This window comes from Pseudophryne corroboree, chromosome 11 (genome assembly GCF_028390025.1).
Source record: "Pseudophryne corroboree isolate aPseCor3 chromosome 11, aPseCor3.hap2, whole genome shotgun sequence".
In the NCBI taxonomy this organism is placed as follows: domain Eukaryota; kingdom Metazoa; phylum Chordata; class Amphibia; order Anura; family Myobatrachidae; genus Pseudophryne; species Pseudophryne corroboree.
In genome coordinates this window covers 354684932-354707209 of record NC_086454.1, presented here as the reverse complement: position 1 = coordinate 354707209, position 22278 = coordinate 354684932, and the positions used below count along the sequence as shown (strand labels likewise).

Here is a 22278-nt window from a genome sequence, read left to right as displayed (position 1 = left end):
TAATGGAGTAAGAATGTAGTCCCGGCTGCGCTCCGTCCCAGGAGCACTGAGTGTAAAATAACACCCAGCAGTCAGTATCAGACAGACGTCATGTAGGCAGTGACAGCCCTATAAGGGTGTTCCGGGGAGGGAACGTCTCCTCACACATTACGCCCTCTGAGGACTGACACATGACACGTATGTGCAGCATTCCCGTGTGTGTCAGCACTAAGACACATGCATCCCAGCTATAGTCGACATTTCACTGCACCAATGCATGTATCCAGCCATGGAGATCTCCTCAATTGCCCCCTGTTGTGTCTGATAGCACCATGTGATGTAGGGGAGACTGTGAGACATTCGCCGCACGCCTACATATCTCCAATAAAACGCACGATATTAAAGTCTTGCACTTGGTAAAGCACAGGGCCTAATTCAGACCTGAACGCTACTGTGCGAAATTGCACCGCAGGTGATTATTGAACAGCTGCGCATGTGTACAGATCGTAATGCACAGGCGCGAGGCCAAATTGCGAAAAAATCCTGCGTCTTTTTTGATTGTAGGCGAACGCAGGCTGATTGGCAGGATGTGGACGTCTGGGGGGTGGTAACAGGCCGTTTTCTGGGAGTGTCAGGAAAGACGCAGGTGTTCCCAAGTTTTTTCAGGGAGGGTGTGTGACGTCAGCTCCGGCCCCGATCAGCCTGTGTGTGTCGCACTGTAGGAGTGAGTCCTGGGTTGCGCACAGAATGATTAAAATATATTTTTCACTGCGCTTGTGTGATTTTTAGCAGCTTCTGTAAAGATAAACAATACAGATTCTAAAAAATAGAAGCGTTTGTAATTTGTTTAAAAAATGCTCATACCTAAAAAAAGAAAACTGTTAATTAGTTATAATGAATACAGCCCTTTTGGGTAATATGTGGAGGTATTTTGTAGGTTTTTTAATTGCTGGGGGTTCCGTATTAGTGATCCAGGTTTTACTGTCCAGTAATTGACTGACCCTGGCTCTCCCTACCTTTTGTGAGCCGCCAATCGCGGCTCACTAGTGGCGTCCCGGCTCTGGTTCCCTCCTGCAATGAGTTGCGGTATCCGTTCGTTTTGAGATCGGCGCTTGGTGATGATGTCAGATCCCGCTTCCGCTACTCCTGCCTCCGTCTCTCACCAACGCGTTTCGGGCCTTCCGCCCTTTGTCAAGGGTGAGAGACGGAGGCAGGAGTAGCGGAAGCGGGATCTGACATCACCAAGCGCCGATCTCAAAACGAACGGATACCGCAACTCATTGCAGGAGGGAACCAGAGCCGGGACGCCACTAGTGAGCCGCGATTGGCGGCTCACAAAAAGGTAGGGAGAGGCAGGGTCAGTCAATTACTGGACAGTAAAACCTGGATCACTAATACGGAACCCCCAGCAATTAAAAAACCTACAAAATACCTCCACATATTACCCAAAAGGGCTGTATTCATTATAACTAATTAACAGTTTTCTTTTTTTAGGTATGAGCATTTTTTAAACAAATTACAAGCGTTTCTATTTTTTAGAGTCTGCGCACAGAATGGAAAAATCATTAGATGGTGAGTGAGTTGTGAACGGATTTGCAGCTGGCCGGCGTTTGCAAAGCTTTTTGCACGGCGTATGCAGACGTGCACGGGGCGGATTTTCACTCTGTCTGGGCGGCGACTATCCGATCGCACACCTCTGCAAATTTGCAGAACAGCGATCAAGTCTGAATTAGGGCCAGTTTGCAGAGTGGTTAGCAATGCCGCTTCACAGCACTGAGGTCTTGGGTTCGATTCCCACCAATTCTCTAACTGTGGAGTTTGTATGTTCTCCCTGTGTGTGCATGGGTTTCCTCCTAGTACTGCAGTTTCCTCCCACAATTATAATATGCTCGTAACACAAATAAATAATACTGTACATATGAAGATTACCCGTTGTGTATGCTTCAGCTTGGGATAAGGCCCACGTCATTACTGACTGTGTCTGCTTATAACAGAGCCTTCTTCCTACTGGGCACATATTGTAAGAACGCATAAGGTATTATTACATAAGCCATAGGTGCGGGCTGTGCTGGGGTTATCCAGCCAGAGCTGCCCGCTGTCAGGCCTCATACAGGATGGGGAGGGGGGGGTAATACTGCGGGTGGTGGGTCAGGGGCACAGGAGTGACTGGTATAAAAGGAAGAATACTTTTTCCAGCGATGAGAATGTTTAATATGCGGTCTATTTATACACACATTTAGGACAGTGTACAAGTGGGATCGGATACAGGACACATACATGAAGACTGCAGTCAGGTACAGGGGAGGGATGACTATGGTCAGGTAGCTGGGTCATATGACTGGTCACCTGAGCAGCTGTGAGCCTCGTGTGATGCCCTCTGTGTGGCCCTAGAAGCATGGCAACCAGCGCAGGGGCGAGTACTACTTGTCATATTGCGTGTTACTGAGCACAACTACTACTGCCACCTGTATTGGGCATGATAAATACGGTTACAAGTGGGCAACAGTACCAGTGGTTTGGAAGTGACCATTGGCATTTACCCTTTGTTGGATATTGCCATACTATAGTTACTGCTGGCATTACTGCTGCGGTTGGTGTACTTGGCACGATCAGGTGGTTTACAAGGGCCTTGGTGCCGGTGGGTCATGGCAATAAACACGGAATTCAGTGCAGCCCATTGCAAATCATGAACAAATTGCAAATAGTAATACAAAAATGACACATTTGTTATTCCGCTCTACTGTGTGAGACCCCTCAAAGTCTAACATGCCGCCCACCACTATTAGAAGCCATAGGTCTGGCCAGAAACCCACAATAATTATTACAAAAGGAAATGTTGTTATACCGACCCAGTGTTAGCAATATTTGTGAATTACTAATAAAGTTGTCAATTAAAATTGTCCAAGTCCAAAGAAAAAACAAACTGCCACTAGACACAAGCGCTGAAAAGCAACTGCTCGCTAGATTCAAGCGCTGAACAGCAACTGCTCGCTAGATACAAGTGCTGAACAGCAACTGCTCGCTAGATACAAGCGCTGAACAGCAACTGCTCGCTAGATTCAAGCGCTGAACAGCAACTGCTCGCTAGACACAAGAGCTGAACAGCAACTGCTCGCTAGACACAAGCGCTGAACAGCAACTGCTCGCTAGACATAAGCGCTGAACAGCAACTGCCACTAGACACAAGCACTGAACAGCAACTGCTCACTAGACACAAGCGATGAACAGCAACTGCTCGCTAGACACAAGCACTGAACAGCAAGTGCTCGTTAGCCACAAACCTAGAGAACAGTTGCTGTTCAGCACTTGTACCTAGCGTACTAAAGTTGTCAATTAAAATTGTCCAAGTCCAAAGAAAAAACAAACTGCCACTAGACAAGCGCTGAACAGCAGCTGCTCGCTAGCCACAAGAGCTGAACAGCCACTGCTCGCTAGCCACAAGAGCTGAACAGCCACTGCTCGCTAGCCACAAGAGCTGAACAGCAACTGCCACTAGACACAAGCGCTGAACAGCAACTGCCACTAGACACAAGCGCTGAACAGCAGCTGCTCGCTAGCCACAAGGGCTATATAGCAACTGCTCGCTAGACACAAGCGCTGAACAGCAACTGCCACTAGACACAAGCGCTAAACAGCAACTGCTTTCTAGGTACAAGCGCTGAACAGCAGCTGCTCGCTAGATACAAGTGCTGAACAGCAAATGCTCACTAGACAAGTGCTGAACAGCAGCTGCTCGCTAGCCACAAGAGCTGAACAGCAACTGCTCATTAGACAGAAGCGCTAAACAGCAACTGCTCACTAGACACAAGCGCTGAACAGCAACTGCTCACTAGACAAGCGCTGAACAGCAACTGCTCGCTAAACACAAGCACTGAACAGCAACTGCTCGCTAGACACAAACCTAGAGAACAGTTGCTGTTCAGCACTTGTAACTAGAGAGCAGTTGCTGTTCAGCACTTGTACCTAGCGTACTAAAGTTGTCAATTAAAATTGTCCAAGTCCAAAGAAAAAACAAACTGCCACTAGACAAGCGCTGAACAGCAGCTGCTCGCTAGCCACAAGAGCTGAACAGCAACTGCCACTGGACACAAGCGCTGAACAGCAGCTGCTCGCTAGCCACAAGAGCTATACAGCAACTGCTCGCTAGACACAAGCGCTGAACAGCAACTGCCACTAGACACAAGCGCTAAACAGCAACTGCTCTCTAGGTACAAGCGCTGAACAGCATCTGCTCTCTAGGTACAAGTGCTGAACAGCAACTGCTCGCTAGATACAAGTGCTGAACAGCAACTGCTCACTAGACAAGTGCTGAACAGCAGCTGCTCGCTAGCCACAAGAGCTGATCAGCAACTGCTCACTAGACACAAGCGCTAAACAGCAACTGCTCTCTAGACACAAGCGCTGAACAGCAACTGCTCGCTAGACACAAGCGCTGAACAGCAACTGCCACTAGACAAGCGCTAAACAGCAACTGCTCTCTAGGTACAAGTGCTGAACAGCAGCTGCTCTCCAAACACAAGCACTGAACAGCAACTGCTCGCTAGCCACAAGCCTAGAGAGCAGTTGCTGTTCAGCACTTGTACCTAGAGAGCAGTTGCTGTTCAGCGTTTGTCTAGTGAGCAGCTGCTGTTCAGCACTTGTACCTAGCGTACTAAAGTTGTCAATTAAAATTGTCCAAGTCCAAAGAAAAAACAAACTGCCACTAGACACAAGCGCTGAACAGCAGCTGCTCGCTAGCCACAAGAGCTGAACAGCAACTGCTCGCTAGATACAAGTGCTGAACAGCAACTGCTCACTAGACAAGCGCTGAACAGCAGCTGCTCTCTAGGTACAAGTGTTGAACAGCAACTGCTCGCTAGGCACAAGTGCTGAACAGCAACTGCTCGCTAGGCAAAAGTGCTGAACAGCAGCTGCTCTCTAGGTACAAGTGCTGAACAGCAACTGCTCGCTAGATACAAGCGCTGAACAGCAGCTGCTCGCTAGCCACAAGAGCTGAACAGCAGCTGCTCATTAGACACAAGCCTAGAGAGCAGTTGCTGTTCAGCACTTGTACCTAGAGAGAAGTTGCTGTTCAACGTTTGTCTAGTGAGCAGCTGCTGTTCAGCACTTGTACCTAGCGTACTAAAGTTGTCAATTAAAATTGTCCAAGTCCAAAGAAAAAACAAACTGTCACTAGACACAAGCGCTGAACAGCAGCTGCTCGCTAGCCACAAGAGCTGAACAGCAACTGCTCGCTAGATACAAGTGCTGAACAGCAGCTGCTCAATAGACCAGCGCTAAACAGTAACTGGTCACTAGGCACAAGTGCTGAACAGCAACTGCTCACAAGTGCTGAACAGCAACTGCTCACTAGGTACAAGTACTGAACAGCAACTGATCGCTAGGTACAAGTGCTGAACAGCAACTGCTCACTAGGTACAAGTGCTGAACAGCAACTGCTCACTAGGTACAAGTGCTGAACAGCAACTGTTCGCTAGGTACAAGTGCTGAACAGCAACTGCTCATTAACATAATTGCTCACAAGCGTTGCCATTACCTTCTCCTATCCACAGCTGCCTCCTGCTGCCGCGGTCCCCGCGCTGCCCTCTGGTTTCCTCGCTGTTTCTTGACGCTGGCCCATCAAATCCAGTGTCCTTGAAGCTCCTCGCTGCTGCCGAGTAAGACTAATGGGTTAGGGTTAAGCTGCGTGAAGGAAGGAGGTAATAACAGATGGTGGTGGAGAGGTGTGGTGTTAGGCACTGACAGGGGGTAGAAAGATAAGAGTCCAGGGCAGTAAAAAGCTTAGCTCCCAACATTCATATAATAGCGAATTTCAAAAACTTTTAAATGGTCACAATCAAAACACAAAAATAAAAAATAAAATAAAAGCATAATTAAAAAACAAAACTCACATTAGAAAGAAAAGTGTCCCAGGAGGTCTACCTAAAACCAGACCTGAAGTTCGACTAAGGTGCATGGGGAAGTCTAAAATTAGGTGCCAGGGGTAGCAGGAATTAGGCTGTAGAGGGGTGAAGGCAGGCAGGGGAGGAAAGTTCAGGTGGTGCAGCCAGAGTAGGCTGTGAAGCGCGTTAGTTGTAGGAGCCGGGGAGCTTACAGTTAGGCGTGTGTAGAGGGATGCCCCTTACCTGCAGACATCCAGCGATGAGCTCCACCATACTAAACCAAATGCTCAACCAGCATTTGCTTACACGGCAAATGATCTCAAAGCAATAATTTAGGAGCAATTGTACATAACCCATTTGATGACAATTTAGGCTTGTATTGTTCTTTTACCAAGTTAATAATGTTACTGTTCTATCTCCGCGACCCAATGTCCACATCTTACTGCTCACTCCTGCCAACGAGTACCCTACTATTCATCACAATAATATACTTAGTCAGTATACAGAATATATACACACACATAAATTGATGTATGACTTTGTAATGAAATACATTTTCCGACAACACAATTTGAATATTCACCTTTTTCCTCTTCTTGCCTCTTGGTGGCTGCGGTCTTTGGCCGCCCCCTGCCACGGCGTGTCGAGTCTGACTGGCTGTTAGACCGGGACCTCCGTCTGTTCTCCAAGTCCTTGCTGACCGTGGAGATGATCCGCTCTCTCTTAATTCTCTCTGTTCTCCGTCTTTTGGGATCGGAGCGGTTTTCTGCATGAGGCAAAGAGAAAAAGTATTTGGAATGTGATAAAGTTAGGTTATGAGAGGTGACAATTAAGTTCTTTTAAATTAGACCAGAGTTCCAATTACTTAGCATTTTAAGCAAAAGGTGAACTTAAAAACTAAAATTATTATTTTTAGTGGAATTATTGGTAATCTCCCTAGACTCCAGCAATGCCCAAGCAGTACAACCTAGGCAGTGCAGGCAATCTTCCCTCTCAGGAGAACATTATATGAATGCAGGGCTTATTGCGGCACTTTGAGAACGTGGATTGGAGGCAACCGCTGAGATAATGCTGCCATCCGTCTAGTGTTACTTAAACATAAATGCTGCATCCATTTAAACTTCTCCAAACCCTGTCCCCCTTCTATTATCTATTAGACCTCTCATGAACAGTTAATATGACCAACTCATCTAAACAAAATACAGGACTACTAACGGACTCTTAAGTAATTTAGCTGTCAATCACTAAAGGGGCGAGTAAAAACAATTTCAGACCTAAATCCCAGGTCCGATCCAGGATCATCAACATGGTTTAAAGTCGTGTTGAAACCAATATCATACACTTTCATACCTAGGCAAGTACCCAGGATTTAGGTCCGATACTGCCGGGCCAATCCAGGTTGTGTGTTAAGGTGGGTACACACTAATAGATATATCTGCAGATCAACTGATCTGCAGATATATCTATGGACGGATCGGGCAGTGTGCTGAGCATACACACTGCCCGATCCGTCGGGGGACTGACGTCATGAACTGGGCGGGCGTGTACACACGCCCCCCCAGTTTAGCTGTCAATCACCGCCGGCCGCCGCAGCATGTGTACGGGCGGTCGGCCGACCGCCCCGTACACACACAGCGACGCGCCAATATATCGGTAGATATATTGGCAGTCGGCTGTGCTGCGCGGCCGACGCGATACGTCTGTGAACGACGGAGTTCACAGACGTATCGGCCGTACACACTGGCCGACGGACCCGCGATATATCGGCCGTTCAAGAGAACGGTCGATATATCGACCAGTGTGTACGGGCTTTTAGTCTGTAATTATGGTCGACCCGGCTTAGTGTTACACAGGCAATAATGAAACACGGGCAGAGTAACCTGGGTCCTCCCATTCACACAGCAGCCGAGACGGACCAGACCAGGGAATAACCCTGAATTCGACCAGGGTTAAGATGCCAGAACATACAAACAGGGTTGACCTTTTCACACCAAACCAGGACTGGTTTACCCCAGCAATATCACGTGTCAGAAGTTTTGTCTGAATGGGATATCACTTAAGTCTATTCACCATGGAGTTCTACCTCATGATACTGACACTGTACAAGCAATGGCTGCTTCTGATTGGAGGACTGTGTAAATCTATCCAATCAGATCCTCGCACATCACGCCAACACTTAGATTTATGTATGAATGAGTAAATCTAAGCTACAGACACAGGGTCTAATTCAGAGTTGATCGCAGCAGCAAATTTGTTAGCAGTTGGGCAAAACCATGTGCACTGCAGGTGGGGCAGATGTAACATGTGCAGAGAGAGTTAGATATGGGTGGGGTGTGTTCAAACTGAAATCTAAATTGCAGTGTAAAAATAAAGCAGCCAGTATTTACCCTGCACAGAAACAATATAACACACCCACATTTAACTCTCTCTGCACATGTTACATCTGCCCCACCTGCACTGCACATGGTTTTGCCCAACTGCTAACAAATTTGCTGCTGCGATCAGATCTGAATTACCCCCATACATACTTGGATAATAGTACCCAGAGGGTGTGGTAGTGTAGGGAAGGGTTGCAGGTCACGTGGCTTTGAAAATGGAGCCTTGCTCTGTTATTTAAAAAGGTGTAGCATTGGATACACTTGAACAGAAGGTATGTTTAAAAGCGAATCATGTTTATTTATTTTAAAACCATTAAGGATTGAACATGTTAAATGTGGAAACATAATTCAATGCAGAATTGATCCACTGAGCACAACGTGCTTGGCTAACAATATGCGTCAAAGGAGGGTTTCGCAATTTTCTCCCCAGGAGAAGCCAGGAAAAATCTGAGTGTAAAAGCCGGAGGGACCGACAGGCGGGCACATACCTGAGGTGGGCGTTAATCTCTCAGTCTGTCTTGCGTGCAGAAGTTTCCGGCTGATAAATATGTAACCACAAGGACATGACTTGCATGCAACAGGAACCTGGAAGACACAATAAAAAACATTGCGCCATGAGGGCTGGGTCATAGGAACGCAGCGGCGGTGTTAGGCTACCGATGGCTCTTCAGCTACTGTGGAACAGTGCGTTACGCAGTCAGGATACGGGTCACAAGGCTATAATATACATCGGTGTAATGGAAAAAAAAAAAAAATATATATTATATATATATATATGAATTTATTTACCAATAATTCTATTTCTCATAGTCCGTAGTGGATGCTGGGGACTCCGAAAGGACCATGGGGAATAGCGGCTCCGCAGGAGACTGGGCACAAAAGTAAAAGCTTTAGGACTACCTGGAGTGCACTAGCTCCTCCCCCTATGACCCTCCTCCAAGCCTCAGTTAGGATACTGTGCCCGGACGAGCGTACACAATAAGGAAGGATATTGAATCCCGGGTAAGACTCATACCAGCCACACCAATCACACCGTACAACTTGTGATTTGAACCCAGTTAACAGCATGATAACAGAGGAGCCTCTGAAAAGATGGCTCACAACAATAATAACCCGATTTTTGTAACAATAACTATGTACAAGTATTGCAGACAATCCGCACTTGGGATAGGCGCCCAGCATCCACTACGGACTATGAGAAATAGAATTATCGGTAAGTAAATTCTTATTTTCTCTGACGTCCTAGTGGATGCTGGGGACTCCGAAAGGACCATGGGGATTATACCAAAGCTCCCAAACGGGCGGGAGAGTGCGGATGACTCTGCAGCACCGAATGAGAGAACTCCAGGTCCTCCTCAGCCAGGGTATCAAATTTGTAGAATTTAGCAAACGTGTTTGCCCCTGACCAAGTAGCTGCTCGGCAAAGTTGTAAAGCCGAGACCCCTCGGGCAGCCGCCCAAGATGAGCCCACTTTCCGTGTGGAATGGCTTTTACAGATTTTGGCTGTGGCAGGCCTGCCACAGAATGTGCAAGCTGAATTGTACTACAAATCCAATGAGCAATCGTCTGCTTAGAAGCAGGAGCACCCAGCTTGTTGGGTGCATACAGAATAAACAGCGAGTCAGATTTTCTGACTCCAGCCGTCCTGGAAACATATATTTTCAGGGCCCTGACTACGTCCAGCAACTTGGAATCCTCCAAGTCCCTAGTAGCCGCAGGCACCACAATAGGCTGGTTTAAGTGAAATGCTGAAACCACCTTAGGGAGAAATTGAGGACGAGTCCTCAATTCTGCCCTATCCGTATGAAAAATTAGGTAAGGGCTTTTATAGGATAAAGCCGCCAATTCTGATACACGCCTGGCTGAAGCCAGGGCTAACAGCATTACCACTTTCCATGTGAGATATTTTAAGTCCACAGTGGTGAGTGGTTCAAACCAATGTGATTTTAGGAATCCCAAAACTACATTGAGATCCCAAGGTGCCACTGGAGGCACAAAAGGAGGTTGTATATGCAGTACCCCCTTGACAAACGTCTGAACTTCAGGAACTGAAGCTAGTTCTTTTTGGAAGAATATTGACAGGGCCGAAATTTGAACCTTAATGGACCCTAATTTTAGGCCCATAGACAGTCCTGTTTGCAGGAAATGCAGGAAACGACCCAGTTGAAATTCCTCTGTAGGGGCCTTCCTGGCCTCACACCACGCAACATATTTACGCCAAATACAGTGATAATGTTGCACAGTTACATCCTTCCTGGCTTTGATCAGGGTAGGGATGACTTCATCCGGAATGCCTTTTTCCTTCAGGATCCGGCGTTCAACCGCCATGCCGTCAAACGCAGCCGCGGTAAGTCTTGGAACAGACATGGTCCCTGCTGGAACAGGTCCTTTCTTAGAGGTAGAGGCCACGGGTCTTCCGTGAGCATCTCTTGAAGTTCCGGGTACCAAGTCCTTCTTGGCCAATCCGGAGCCACGAGTATAGTCTTTACTCCTCTCCTTCTTATGATTCTCAGTACCTTGGGTATAAGAGGCAGAGGAGGGAACACATACACTGACTGGTACACCCACGGTGTTACCAGAGCGTCCACAGCTATTGCCTGAGGATCCCTTGACCTGGCGCAATATCTGTCCAGTTTTTTGTTGAGGCGGGACGCCATCATGTCCACCTTTGGTTTTTTCCAACGGTTCACAATCATGTGGAAGACTTCTGGGTGAAGTCCCCACTCCCCCGGGTGGAGATCGTGTCTGCTGAGGAAGTCTGCTTCCCAGTTGTCCACTCCCGGAATGAACACTGCTGACAGTGCTATCACATGATTTTCCGCCCAGCGAAGAATCCTTGCAACTTCCGTCATTGCCCTCCTGCTTCTTGTGCCGCCCTGTCTGTTTACGTGGGCGACTGCCGTGATGTTGTCCGACTGGATCAACACCGGCTGACCCTGAACCAGAGGCCTTGCCTGACTTAGGGCATTGTAAATGGCCCTTAGTTCCAGGATATTTATGTGAAGAGACGTTTCCATGCTTGACCACAAGCCCTGGAAATTTCTTCCCTGTGTGACTGCTCCCCAGCCTCTCAGGCTGGCATCCGTGGTCACCAGGACCCAATCCTGAATGCCGAATCTGCGGCCCTCTAGTAGATGAGCACTCTGTAACCCCCACAGGAGAGACACCCTTGTCCGTGGAGACAGGGTTATCCGCCGATGCATTTGAAGATGCGATCCGGACCATTTGTCCAGCAGATCCCACTGAAAAGTTCTTGCGTGGAATCTGCCGAATGGAATCGCTTCGTAAGAAGCCACCATCTTTCCCAGGACCCTTGTGCATTGATGCACTGACACTTGGCCTGGTCTTAGGAGGTTCCTGACTAGGTCGGATAACTCCCTGGCTTTCTCCTCCGGGAGAAACACCTTTTTCTGTACTGTGTCCAGAATCATCCCTAGGAACAGCAGACGTGTCGTCGGAATCAGCTGCGATTTTGGAATATTTAGAATCCATCCGTGCTGTCGTAGTACTACTTGAGATAGTGCTACTCCGACCTCTAACTGTTCTCTGGACCTTGCCCTTATCAGGAGATCGTCCAAGTAAGGGATAAGTAAGACGCCTTTTCTTCGAAGAAGAATCATCATTTCGGCCATTACCTTGGTAAAGACCCGGGGTGCCGTGGACAATCCAAACGGCAGCATCTGAAACGGATAGTGACAGTTCTGTACCCTTGGTGAGAAGGGCAAATTGGGACATGGAGGTAAGCATCCTTGATGTCCAGAGACACCATATAGTCCCCTTCTTCCAGGTTCGCTATCACTGCTCTGAGTGACTCCATCTTGAACTTGAACCTTTTCATGTAAGTGTTCAAGGATTTCAGATTTAAAATAGGTCTCACCGAGCCGTCCGGCTTCGGTACCACAAACAGCGTGGAATAATACCCCTTTACCTGTTGTAGGAGGGGTACCTTGATTATCACCTGCTGGGAATACAGCTTGTGAATGGCTTCCAATACCGCCTCCCTGTCGGGGGGAGACGTTGGTAAAGCAGACTTCAGGAACCGGCGAGGGGGAGACGTCTCAAATTCCAATTTGTACCCCTGAGATACTACCTGCAGGATCCAGGGGTCCACTTGCGAGTGAGCCCACTGCGCGCTGAAATTCTTGAGACGGGCCCCCACCGTGCCTGAGTCCGCTTGTACGGCCCCAGCGTCATGCTGAGGACTTGGCAGAAGCGGGGGAGGGCTGCTGTTCGTGGGAAGAGGCTGTCTGCTGCAGTCTTTTTCCCCTTCCTCTGCCCCGGGGCAGATATGAGTGGCCTTTTGCCCGCTTGCCCTTATGGGGACGAAAGGACTGAGCCTGAAAAGACGGTATCTTTTTCTGCTGAGAGGTGACCTGGGGTAAAAAGGTGGATTTCCCAGCCGTTGCCGTGGCCACCAGGTCCGATAGACCGACCCCAAATAACTCCTCCCCTTTATACGGCAATACTTCCATATGCCGTTTGGAATCCGCATCACCTGACCACTGTCGCGTCCATAATCCTCTTCTGGCAGAAATGGACATCGCACTTACTCTTGATGCCAGAGTGCAAATATCCCTCTGTGCATCTCGCATATATAGAAATGCATCCTTTAAATGCTCTATAGTCAATAATATATTGTCCCTGTCCAGGGTATCAATATTTTCAGTCAGGGAATCCGACCAAGCCACCCCAGCACTGCACATCCAGGCTGAGGCGATTGCTGGTCGCAGTATAATACCAGTATGTGTGTATATACTTTTTAAGATATTTTCCAGCTTCCTATCAGCTGGTTCCTTGAGGGCGGCCGTATCAGGAGACGGTAACGCCACTTGTTTTGATAAGCGTGTGAGCGCCTTATCTACCCTAGGGGGTGTTTCCCAACGCGCCCTAACCTCTGGCGGGAAAGGGTATAATGCCAATAATTTTTTAGAAATTAGCAGTTTTTTATCGGGGGAAACCCACGCTTCATCACACACCTCATTTAATTCATCTGATTCAGGAAAAACTACGGGTAGTTTTTTCACACCCCACATAATACCCTTTTTTGTGGTACTTGTAGTATCAGAAATGTTCAAAACCTCCTTCATTGCCGTGATCATGTAACGTGTGGCCCTACTGGAAAATACGTTTGTTTTCTCACCGTCGACACTGGAGTCAGTGTCCGTGTCTGTGTCGACCACCTGAGGTAACGGGCGCTTTAGAGCCCCTGACGGTGTTTGAGACGCCTGTACAGGTATTAACTGATTTGCCGGCTGTCTCATGTCGTCAACAGTCTTTTGTAAAGTGCTGACACTATCACGTAATTCTTTCCATAAGACCATCCAGTCAGGTGTCGACTCCCTAGGGGGTGACATCACTAACACAGGCAATTGCTCCGCCTCCACACCATTTTCCTCCTCATACATGTCGACACAACGTACCGACACACAGCACACACACAGGGAATGCTCTGATAGAGGACAGGACCCCACTAGCCCTTTAGGGAGACAGAGGGAGAGTTTGCCAGCACACACCAGAGCGCTATATATATATATATATATATATATATATATATATATAGGGATAACCTTATATAAGTGTTTTTCCCTGATATAGCTGCTGTATATATTTATCTGCCAAATTAGTGCCCCCCCTCTCTTGTTTTACCCTGTTTCTGTAGTGCAGGACTGCAGGGGAGAGTCAGGGAGCCTTCCTCCAACGGAGCTGTGAGGAAAAAATGGCGCCAGTGTGCTGAGGAGATAGGCTCCGCCCCCTTCTCGGCGGCCTTTCTCCCGCTTTAAGGAAAAATTGGCAGGGGTTAAATGCATCCATATAGCCCAGGAGCTATATGTGATGTATTTTTTTTGCCAAATAAGGTGTTTTTATTGCGTCTCAGGGCGCCCCCCCCCAGCGCCCTGCACCCTCAGTGACCGGAGTGTGAAGTGTGCTGAGAGCAATGGCGCACAGCTGCGGTGCTGTGCGCTACCTTATTGAAGACAGGACGTCTTCTGCCGCCGATTTTCCGGACCTCTTCAGTCTTCTGGCTCTGTAAGGGGGCCGGCGGCGCGGCTCTGGGACCCATCCATGGCTGGGCCTGTGATCGTCCCTCTGGAGCTAATGTCCAGTAGCCTAAGAAGCCCAATCCACTCTGCACGCAGGTGAGTTCGCTTCTTCTCCCCTTAGTCCTCGATGCAGTGAGCCTGTTGCCAGCAGGTCTCACTGAAAATAAAAAACCTACTTTAAACTTTTACTCTAAGCAGCTCAGGAGAGCCCCTTAGTATGCACCCTTCTCGTTCGGGCACAAAAATCTAACTGAGGCTTGGAGGAGGGTCATAGGGGGAGGAGCCAGTGCACACCAGGTAGTCCTAAAGCTTTTACTTTTGTGCCCAGTCTCCTGCGGAGCCGCTATTCCCCATGGTCCTTTCGGAGTCCCCAGCATCCACTAGGACGTCAGAGAAATTATATTATATTATATTATATATATATATATTTTTTTTTTTTTTCTTCTTTTAAACAGTCACCAATTTAAACAACCTTTCCTGAACAAATGTGACATTTAAGCGTCTTTGTAGCCTACATATTTTGTGTGCTTTCCCTGTGTAGTTTTATGAAGATTATATTAATAAGATGTTATTATGTAACAAATTCTACCAAAAACTAAAAACTGTGGTTTGGGTGGAGTTTGAGACGTAAAACTTAAATGGGACATTTCAGTCACATGCTTAGCGGCGCCTCTCACCTCAGCATGTGGCTCACCCATGACGCCTGCAGTCATTGCAGCGAGATGTCCTCGCTGGCGCCAACGTGCTGCTAGTGGAGAACACAGTGCCTGTATGAAAGACGTCTGCCTCAGCAAGCGAGGGTAGAGTACCTGCCGCACAGCTGCAGACATCCGGATTCACGCAGCTAAACACAGCGTATTAAGACGTTATCAGTGCGATAATAAAAGGGTGTCCAAAACAACTGAATTGCAACATTGGGCACCCATTAATTATTGCACATGATAAAACAAAAGAATTCCGCCCTAAGTTTCTATGATAACATTAAACACGAATGTTAAAAACACACACACATATTATATTATATATATATATATATATATATATATATATATATACACACACACACACAAACCAAGAACTACAGCTTGCAGCCTGGATTGTTAATAATGTAAACACTGCAGCAATGTGAACTCTGACACACAAAATGACTCCATATATACAAAGTGCGATAAGTGCGTCATACCTCACTAATAATCCCCGGGGTGTAATGAATGCATGTGCCCCCAAACAGCTTCCTTCCCTGTGTGTAGCTTCAGCAGATGCCCCATAAATGTGTATCATCCCTTCAGCGAGGACACGCTGGCTGCATTATAATGTCACTGCGCTACTGTAACATCGTATCGCTGAAGGGTCCCGATTGATTCTATTGGGACTGTTGAAAAAGGGCTTCTCAGCCTACTCAGAATGTGGCTAGGGCTTAGCTAGTACCAAAATATTTAAGATGTTGGAAGAGCGAAATTTTATAATAAAATAAATAAATATTATATATATATATATATATATATATATATATATATATATATATATATATATATATATATATATATATATATATACACACACACACACACACACACACAAATATAAAATTCACGCATGCAAACAAACCCCTCCGCACAGCTAAACCTACATGGGTGGTTTGCAATGCACCCCAGATACTACATAGTTAAACAAAAGTAAAAGCTGCACGATATACACCTTCTCCAGGGCTGAGCTATACCTCTGGGAGTAACACTGCAGACTATTGCACTTTCTGTACTGCGCGTTCCTCCCATAGGGTCAGGTGCACGATATACACCTTCTCCAGGGCTGAGCTATACCTCTGGGAGTAACACTGCAGACTATTGCACTTTCTGTACTGCGAGTTCCTCCCATAGGGCCAGGTGCACGATATACACCTTCTCCAGGGCTGAGCTATACCTCCTCTGGGAGTAACACTGCAGACTATTGCACTTTCTGTACTGCGCGTTCCTCCCATAGGGCCAGGTGCACGATATACACCTTCTCCAGGGCTGAGCTATACCTCCTCTGGGAGTAACACTGCAGACTATTGCACTTTCTGTACTGCAAGTTCCTCCCATAGGGCCAGGTGCACGATATACACCTTCTCCAGGGCTGAGCTATACCTCTCTGGGAGTAACACTGCAGACTATTGCACTTTCTGTACTGCAAGTTCCTCCCATAGGGCCAGGTGCACGATATACACCTTCTCCAGTGCTGAGCTATACCTCTCTGGGAGTAACACTGCAGACTATTGCACTTTCTGTACTGCAAGTTCCTCCCATAGGGCCAGGTGCACGATATACACCTTCTCCAGGGCTGAGCTATACCTCTGGGAGTAACACTGCAGACTATTGCACTTTCTGTACTGCGAGTTCCTCCCATAGGGCCAGGTGCACGATATACACCTTCTCCAGGGCTGAGCTATACCTCCTCTGGGAGTAACACTGCAGACTATTGCGCTTTCTGTACTGCGAGTTTCTCACATCGGGCCAGGTGCACGATATACACCTTCTCCAGGGCTGAGCTATACTTCTGGGAGTAACACTGCAGACTATTGCACTTTCTGTACTGCGAGTTCCTCCCATAGGGTCAGATGCAGGACACAGAGAGCATGCAGTAAGCAGTCGCACATACGTACAATCTGTCACCCCCAAATTTTCCATGGGAACCTCTGTACCAACAGAAACGTTCTCTGTAAGTGCACATTACATAAATGCCTGACGTTATTAGCAGGGCCCGGCAAGGCGCAGTGATTACAGCGGGGCAGACTGCTCATACAGCCACAACCTATAACTGGGGAGGGTGAAACAAGGATCCATGTACACAAATAGAACTGCTCCACGTTATTATGCCAAAAGCCAGTTCACAAGGACACAATCATCACCCCGCACAGATTACAGGTCATGCCGGGGGAGAGGTCACCGCTAATCTGCCGCCGGCTGCAACCGAAAACTAATTCCGCAATGGGTCTGCCCCAGCTAAATGCAACAGACAAAATATGAAGGGGGGAGGAGGGGGTGTATAGGACAATATAAAGGTTCAGTGACAGCCAGAAAATGGACATGTATGGAATACTTTGAAAAGGCAGTATTACATAATTATTTAAAAACAAAAACCGTGTGATTCATTTGATACCCAACTACAGCCGGCACGGCTGTCGTAATCATAAATATTTAGCGCAGTTTAACGCAACAAGCCAGAACAGCGGCTATGGAACTTTGCTGCAGAGATAGGAAACGCGGTTACTGGGACCAGACTCGCCAAGTTACAGCGTCCTAGCAAAGGCTGTTTCACGGACAGTCAGTACCAGTAACGCCGACATACTGTACAGGGGAAGTGCTACAGGACAGGGAGGAAATACAACGCTCAACCGACTGCAACATACGCAACCCCAAACCCCCCCCCCATCTTTGTGTCACCATATGGGACTCTATTAACACAGGACTCACTACAATCCCCAGTAGGTGGCTTTCCCCAAACACTCACCAATACTGCATACATAAAAATACAAAAAAATTAAAAACTTTGAAGATAATTTTTCACTTTTTTTGTGCTAAACATTTGTAAGAAACAGCTGAAAATGAAATGAGAAGAAGGATTTCTGCACGATTACGCAGCAAGCCCGGCACTACCAAACGCAACCGGCTGAACAGACGTGACTCTGCAATTGCTAATAAAAGAAAAAGAAAGTCAGCTAAACAATTGAATCCAAAAAATAAACCTGAAAGCAGTTTTCTAAAGTCTCTCTGTCCTGACAGAGCAATGTGCTATGAAAAGATGCCGCGGTAACGCAGGGAAGCACCAGGCGGTAAATTTACCAAGTGGTGGACTTGCAGGCTGATGCTTCTCAGCGCGTTTGACCCCGCAATTTAAGATTGATATTAAACGATTTGTTTTGCTCAAAATATGAGGCCTGCTATAGATGTCAGGGTCAAACCCTCGGAGAAGTATCCGTGTGCAAAAACCTCTGCTTAGTAAATGCACCTCTAAGGGAGGAATTCAATTCCATGGATCCAAGCAGGGATCGCGTCCTGTCCGCATCTCAGTTTTTCCATCACATCCCATAGAAATGCCAGGGAAAACTTGTGATGTTGGCACTAGTGTAAGTGCCCGATATGTATGCAGTGCTGAGGTGATGTCTGGCAGTACATCACACTGAATTGAATTCCCCCTAAGACGGTTACATATAGGGAAAGACTGCATTTTCAGAGGGCTTGTTCTATGAAGACCTGTGTGAAATGAATGATATACTACAGATACACACACAAAGGCTGCTCACACAATGTACTGTATGTGTGATGTCATCATATGACATGGCAAGCTACAGATAGATGACCAATCGGATAAAAGAAGTAGCAGCCACAACCCCCTTGGTATGCAATTAGTCTGTACCCAACATATACATCCCCAGTATGATTTGCTGGCGCATGGGATCCCGGCGGTCGTAATACCGACGCTGGGACCACAATTTTTTAGAAGCCGAGGGAGGTGAGTAAGGGGTGCTCCCCCTTCTCCGCAACCCCATTAACCCTCCCCCCTTGTTGCCTAACCTCCCCCCTTGTTGCCTAACCCTAACCCCCCCCCCCCTTGTTGCCTAACCCTAACCCCCCCCCCCCTTGTTGCCTAATCCTAACCTCCCCCCCTTGTTGCCTAAACCTAACCTCCCCCCCTTGTTGCCTAACCCTCCCCCTTGTTGCCTAACCCTAACCCCCCCCCCTTGTTGCCTAACCCCCCCCTTGTTGCCTACCCCTAACCTCCCCCCCTTCTTGCCTAACCCCCTCCCATAGGAGCCTAAACCTAATCGTCTGCCCCCGATGCCTAAACCTAAACCTCCCTCCCCGCTGCCTAAACCTAACCCCCCCTCCCGGGACGCAGCCTAACCCTGTGACGCTTAAATCTAACCTAAAAACGGGAAACGAGTGGCATCGACCCCACTTCCCGTTTACACAGCACAGCGACTCATGTTAAACACAAAGCTCCATAGGGACCTAAGGACACTAGGGGGCGCAGGCAGTGCCACAAGGTGACTGATTACCACTGACAGGGTTCAACCACTGGGAGATCTATTGCCGCCTTTATGGGTCTGGGACTCCAGGTCGACACCATAAAGGTCGACACACCTTAGGTCGATACCTGAAATAGGTCGACATGGACAAAAGGCTGACATACAGTTTTTATTTTTTTTGGCGTCGTATTCTTCGTAGAGTGACCGGGTACCCCAATTAGTGCACCGCGTCCCCTCGCATGGCTCGTTTCGCTCCACTCGGCACATGTTACCATTCCCAATCGTAGTCCACGTGGATCGTAAAGTATGAAAAAGTAAAAAAAAAAAAAATGGGAAAAAAAGTGAAAAACTCATGTTGACCTTTTTCCATGTCGAGCTATTGCAGGTGTCGACCTTTTTGGTGTCCACCTACAGTCTGGATACCCCCGGGTATACAGTTACATTGAGGGCATAAGAACACTGCAATGAAGGTGCTAGGCAGATGTTGACGTAGTAAAGCAAACACATAAAAAAAAAAAAAAGACAATTTTTGATGCTATTGGAAACAGAAACGGTCAGTTGTGGTTACAGGGAAGAGACTTTGCCGTCCCATCTGATTAGTTATGGCACACCCTATAACGGTCGCTGTAGTATACACTGAGCTCGGGCTGCATACGGCCACTCTGTATATAACCCTGCTGAATAATGATCACACATAGGGGGTCATTCCGACCCGATCGCTCACTGCAGTTAGTCGCAGCGATCGGGTCGGAACTGCGCATTCGCTGTGGCCAGTTGCAGCGACAATGAACTGCCGGCCAGCTGCAGGAGCTGCGCTGGCCGGGAGTTACTCCTCCAATACAAAGGCATCGCCGCTGTGCAATGCTTTTGTATTTGTGCGCAGGGGCGGGGGGCCGGACTGACATGCGGGGTGGACTAGCCCTGTGCTGGGCGTGCCCTCACATGTCAGGGAAGATGATCGTAGCTGTGCTAAATTTAGCACAGCTACGATTAACTCGGAATGACCCCCACAATGCAGCTATTGTGCTTTACCTGCAGACAGGATTAATCTACAGCAAGTGCAAGCTTTTTAACACTGGATGATGCACCAAATATAGGAAGGAAGATAGACAGAATTTTTTTTATTTATAATTTTTTTTTGCATTATGTAGAGCTTTTAATTAATAAAAACAATGATAAAGGCCATCAAGGATTACTGCAGTACCAGCTAGCAGCCTGTAGATGGTGCTACCCTGCGTTATGGAGGCACCAAAGCCTAAACATAGTCCTGACATCCACAGGCATGGTCAGATCTTCATCAGGCTGTTGATCTCAGTGCGTCACATTTACCAGCACCAGGAAACGTCACCACATTCCATAGGGAGATAGAGGCTGACTCTATTGTAACAGTCATTCATGTTGGATTATTACAATACTGTGTTACTGGCAAGCCATGAGGAAATAAACCATGTAACATACGCCAGTGTGACCACTCTAATAAGATGAGTACCAGGCGACCTGCGAGCTCGATAAATATCAATGTACTTAAAGACAAGGGTAGACACTTAGAGGTCGGAGTGTGGCGCTGCCAGTGTGACGCCAAACATAAAACCATCCGGCACACAGGAACCATGGGCCAGATTCCGATTTGTACACAGATGCAATTTTTCAGCCTACGGACTTGTGAACTTTTGCAAGTGAAACAGCCGCCCGGAAAAAGAGCCATCGCAACCACACACGCAGCATCAACGCAAAAACGAGGAACATCGGGTGAACACTAGAGTGATACTGTGGCGATTTGATGTCTCGTAACATCAAATCACCTACATCATGTGTGTACGCACAATTGCGCGCTCCCGCAGGTCGTTAGCAACGTATTTTGGTCGGCCCTGCTGCGCAGTTAACCGAAAGAGATTGATAACTATATAGTCCACGTCGTCTTGTGTGTAGGACCAACCAGACGTCCAGACGATATTCGGTTTGATTTGACCTCTGGAGAGGTCACCTCCTCGCCAGTGTGGTACGGGAGAAACGATAAATACTTCGGCAAGATCGTACAGTGTGTATTCTCGATATCGGCTGTTCTGGGCTCAAGGGAAATCGTGTAATGTACAAATATTCGCTTATACGCGCACATTGCAGGCAGACACAAAGGAGCCAGCAACACACAGAATGCAACTAACGATAAGCTTTTTGCGGAATTTAATGTAACACGGCTTGGAAAATAAAGGCTTCACCCTTGTTCTACGCTGTATTCCACATAGTGTTATGTGAATATCTATTCTTGGAATGCCAGACAGAGGATTATGCAAAATTCAGATCTTGGAAACAAACTTAGTGGACGGAAAAATTCCACGGAGGTTTGGAACAAAAAATGCAGCAACATCTTACATAAGAGCCAGGAGCATGGCGAGGGGTGAAGCCGGGAGTCAGAGCAACATTCACACGCCGTCTTCTTCCATCGAGAAATATCGTTTGGGCCACAATATCCATAGGATCGTTATAATGCAGAAAACGCACAAGTTCTTGACATGGCCTGGCTGCTGAATCATAGGGACATATAAGGGGTACGTGGAAATAGAAAATAAGCAGCACGTGATTTTGCAGAACCACACGCTAGGAACATGGCTACGGGTATCTAGGCTCTCTCATGTCCGGCTTAGGCACAAGCCTCCACTTCTGCGGTCCTATTACCTGGGTATCGGACATGCAGCAGGTATTATTTACTACATGTGTTACTTTTACCAGTGTCCGTCCCATCTTCCATTATTGACCCAGCGGCTCATTTTTCGACTTGAAACCTTTGCCATCTAAGACGGCCTCGCCTGGTAATTTTGTGATTTGCTCCGGGGTTCCTTCCCAGCGGTTGGCAAACAGAGCTTAACTGGGAGCTGCATACTGTGGGAGTCCCTTGGCCACTACTCTCTGTGACGGCATATTCACGTCATGTTCCGGTCTTACCTAAACGCTAGTTCGGTGCGGTTCTCTGAGGCCTATTAGTGTGGTCAGGA

General features: G+C 47.5%; 1 protein-coding gene across 3 annotated transcripts in view; it reads right to left on the bottom strand.

The window, feature by feature from the left end:
- Positions 1-22278, bottom strand: part of C11H16orf87 (chromosome 11 C16orf87 homolog) — a 28418-nt gene that overhangs the window by 2761 nt on the left and 3379 nt on the right. The window contains exons 2-4 of one of the 3 annotated variants that reach the window (XM_063946013.1): positions 8728-8824; positions 6445-6627; positions 5516-5629 (exon numbers count right to left, since the gene is read on the bottom strand). In XM_063946013.1, the coding sequence (XP_063802083.1) occupies positions 5516-5629; positions 6445-6627; positions 8728-8824 (394 nt within the window). The remainder of the gene's footprint in view (positions 1-5515; positions 5630-6444; positions 6628-8727; positions 8825-22278) is intronic. The other 2 variants (XM_063946014.1, XM_063946015.1) reach the window with 2 other exon arrangements.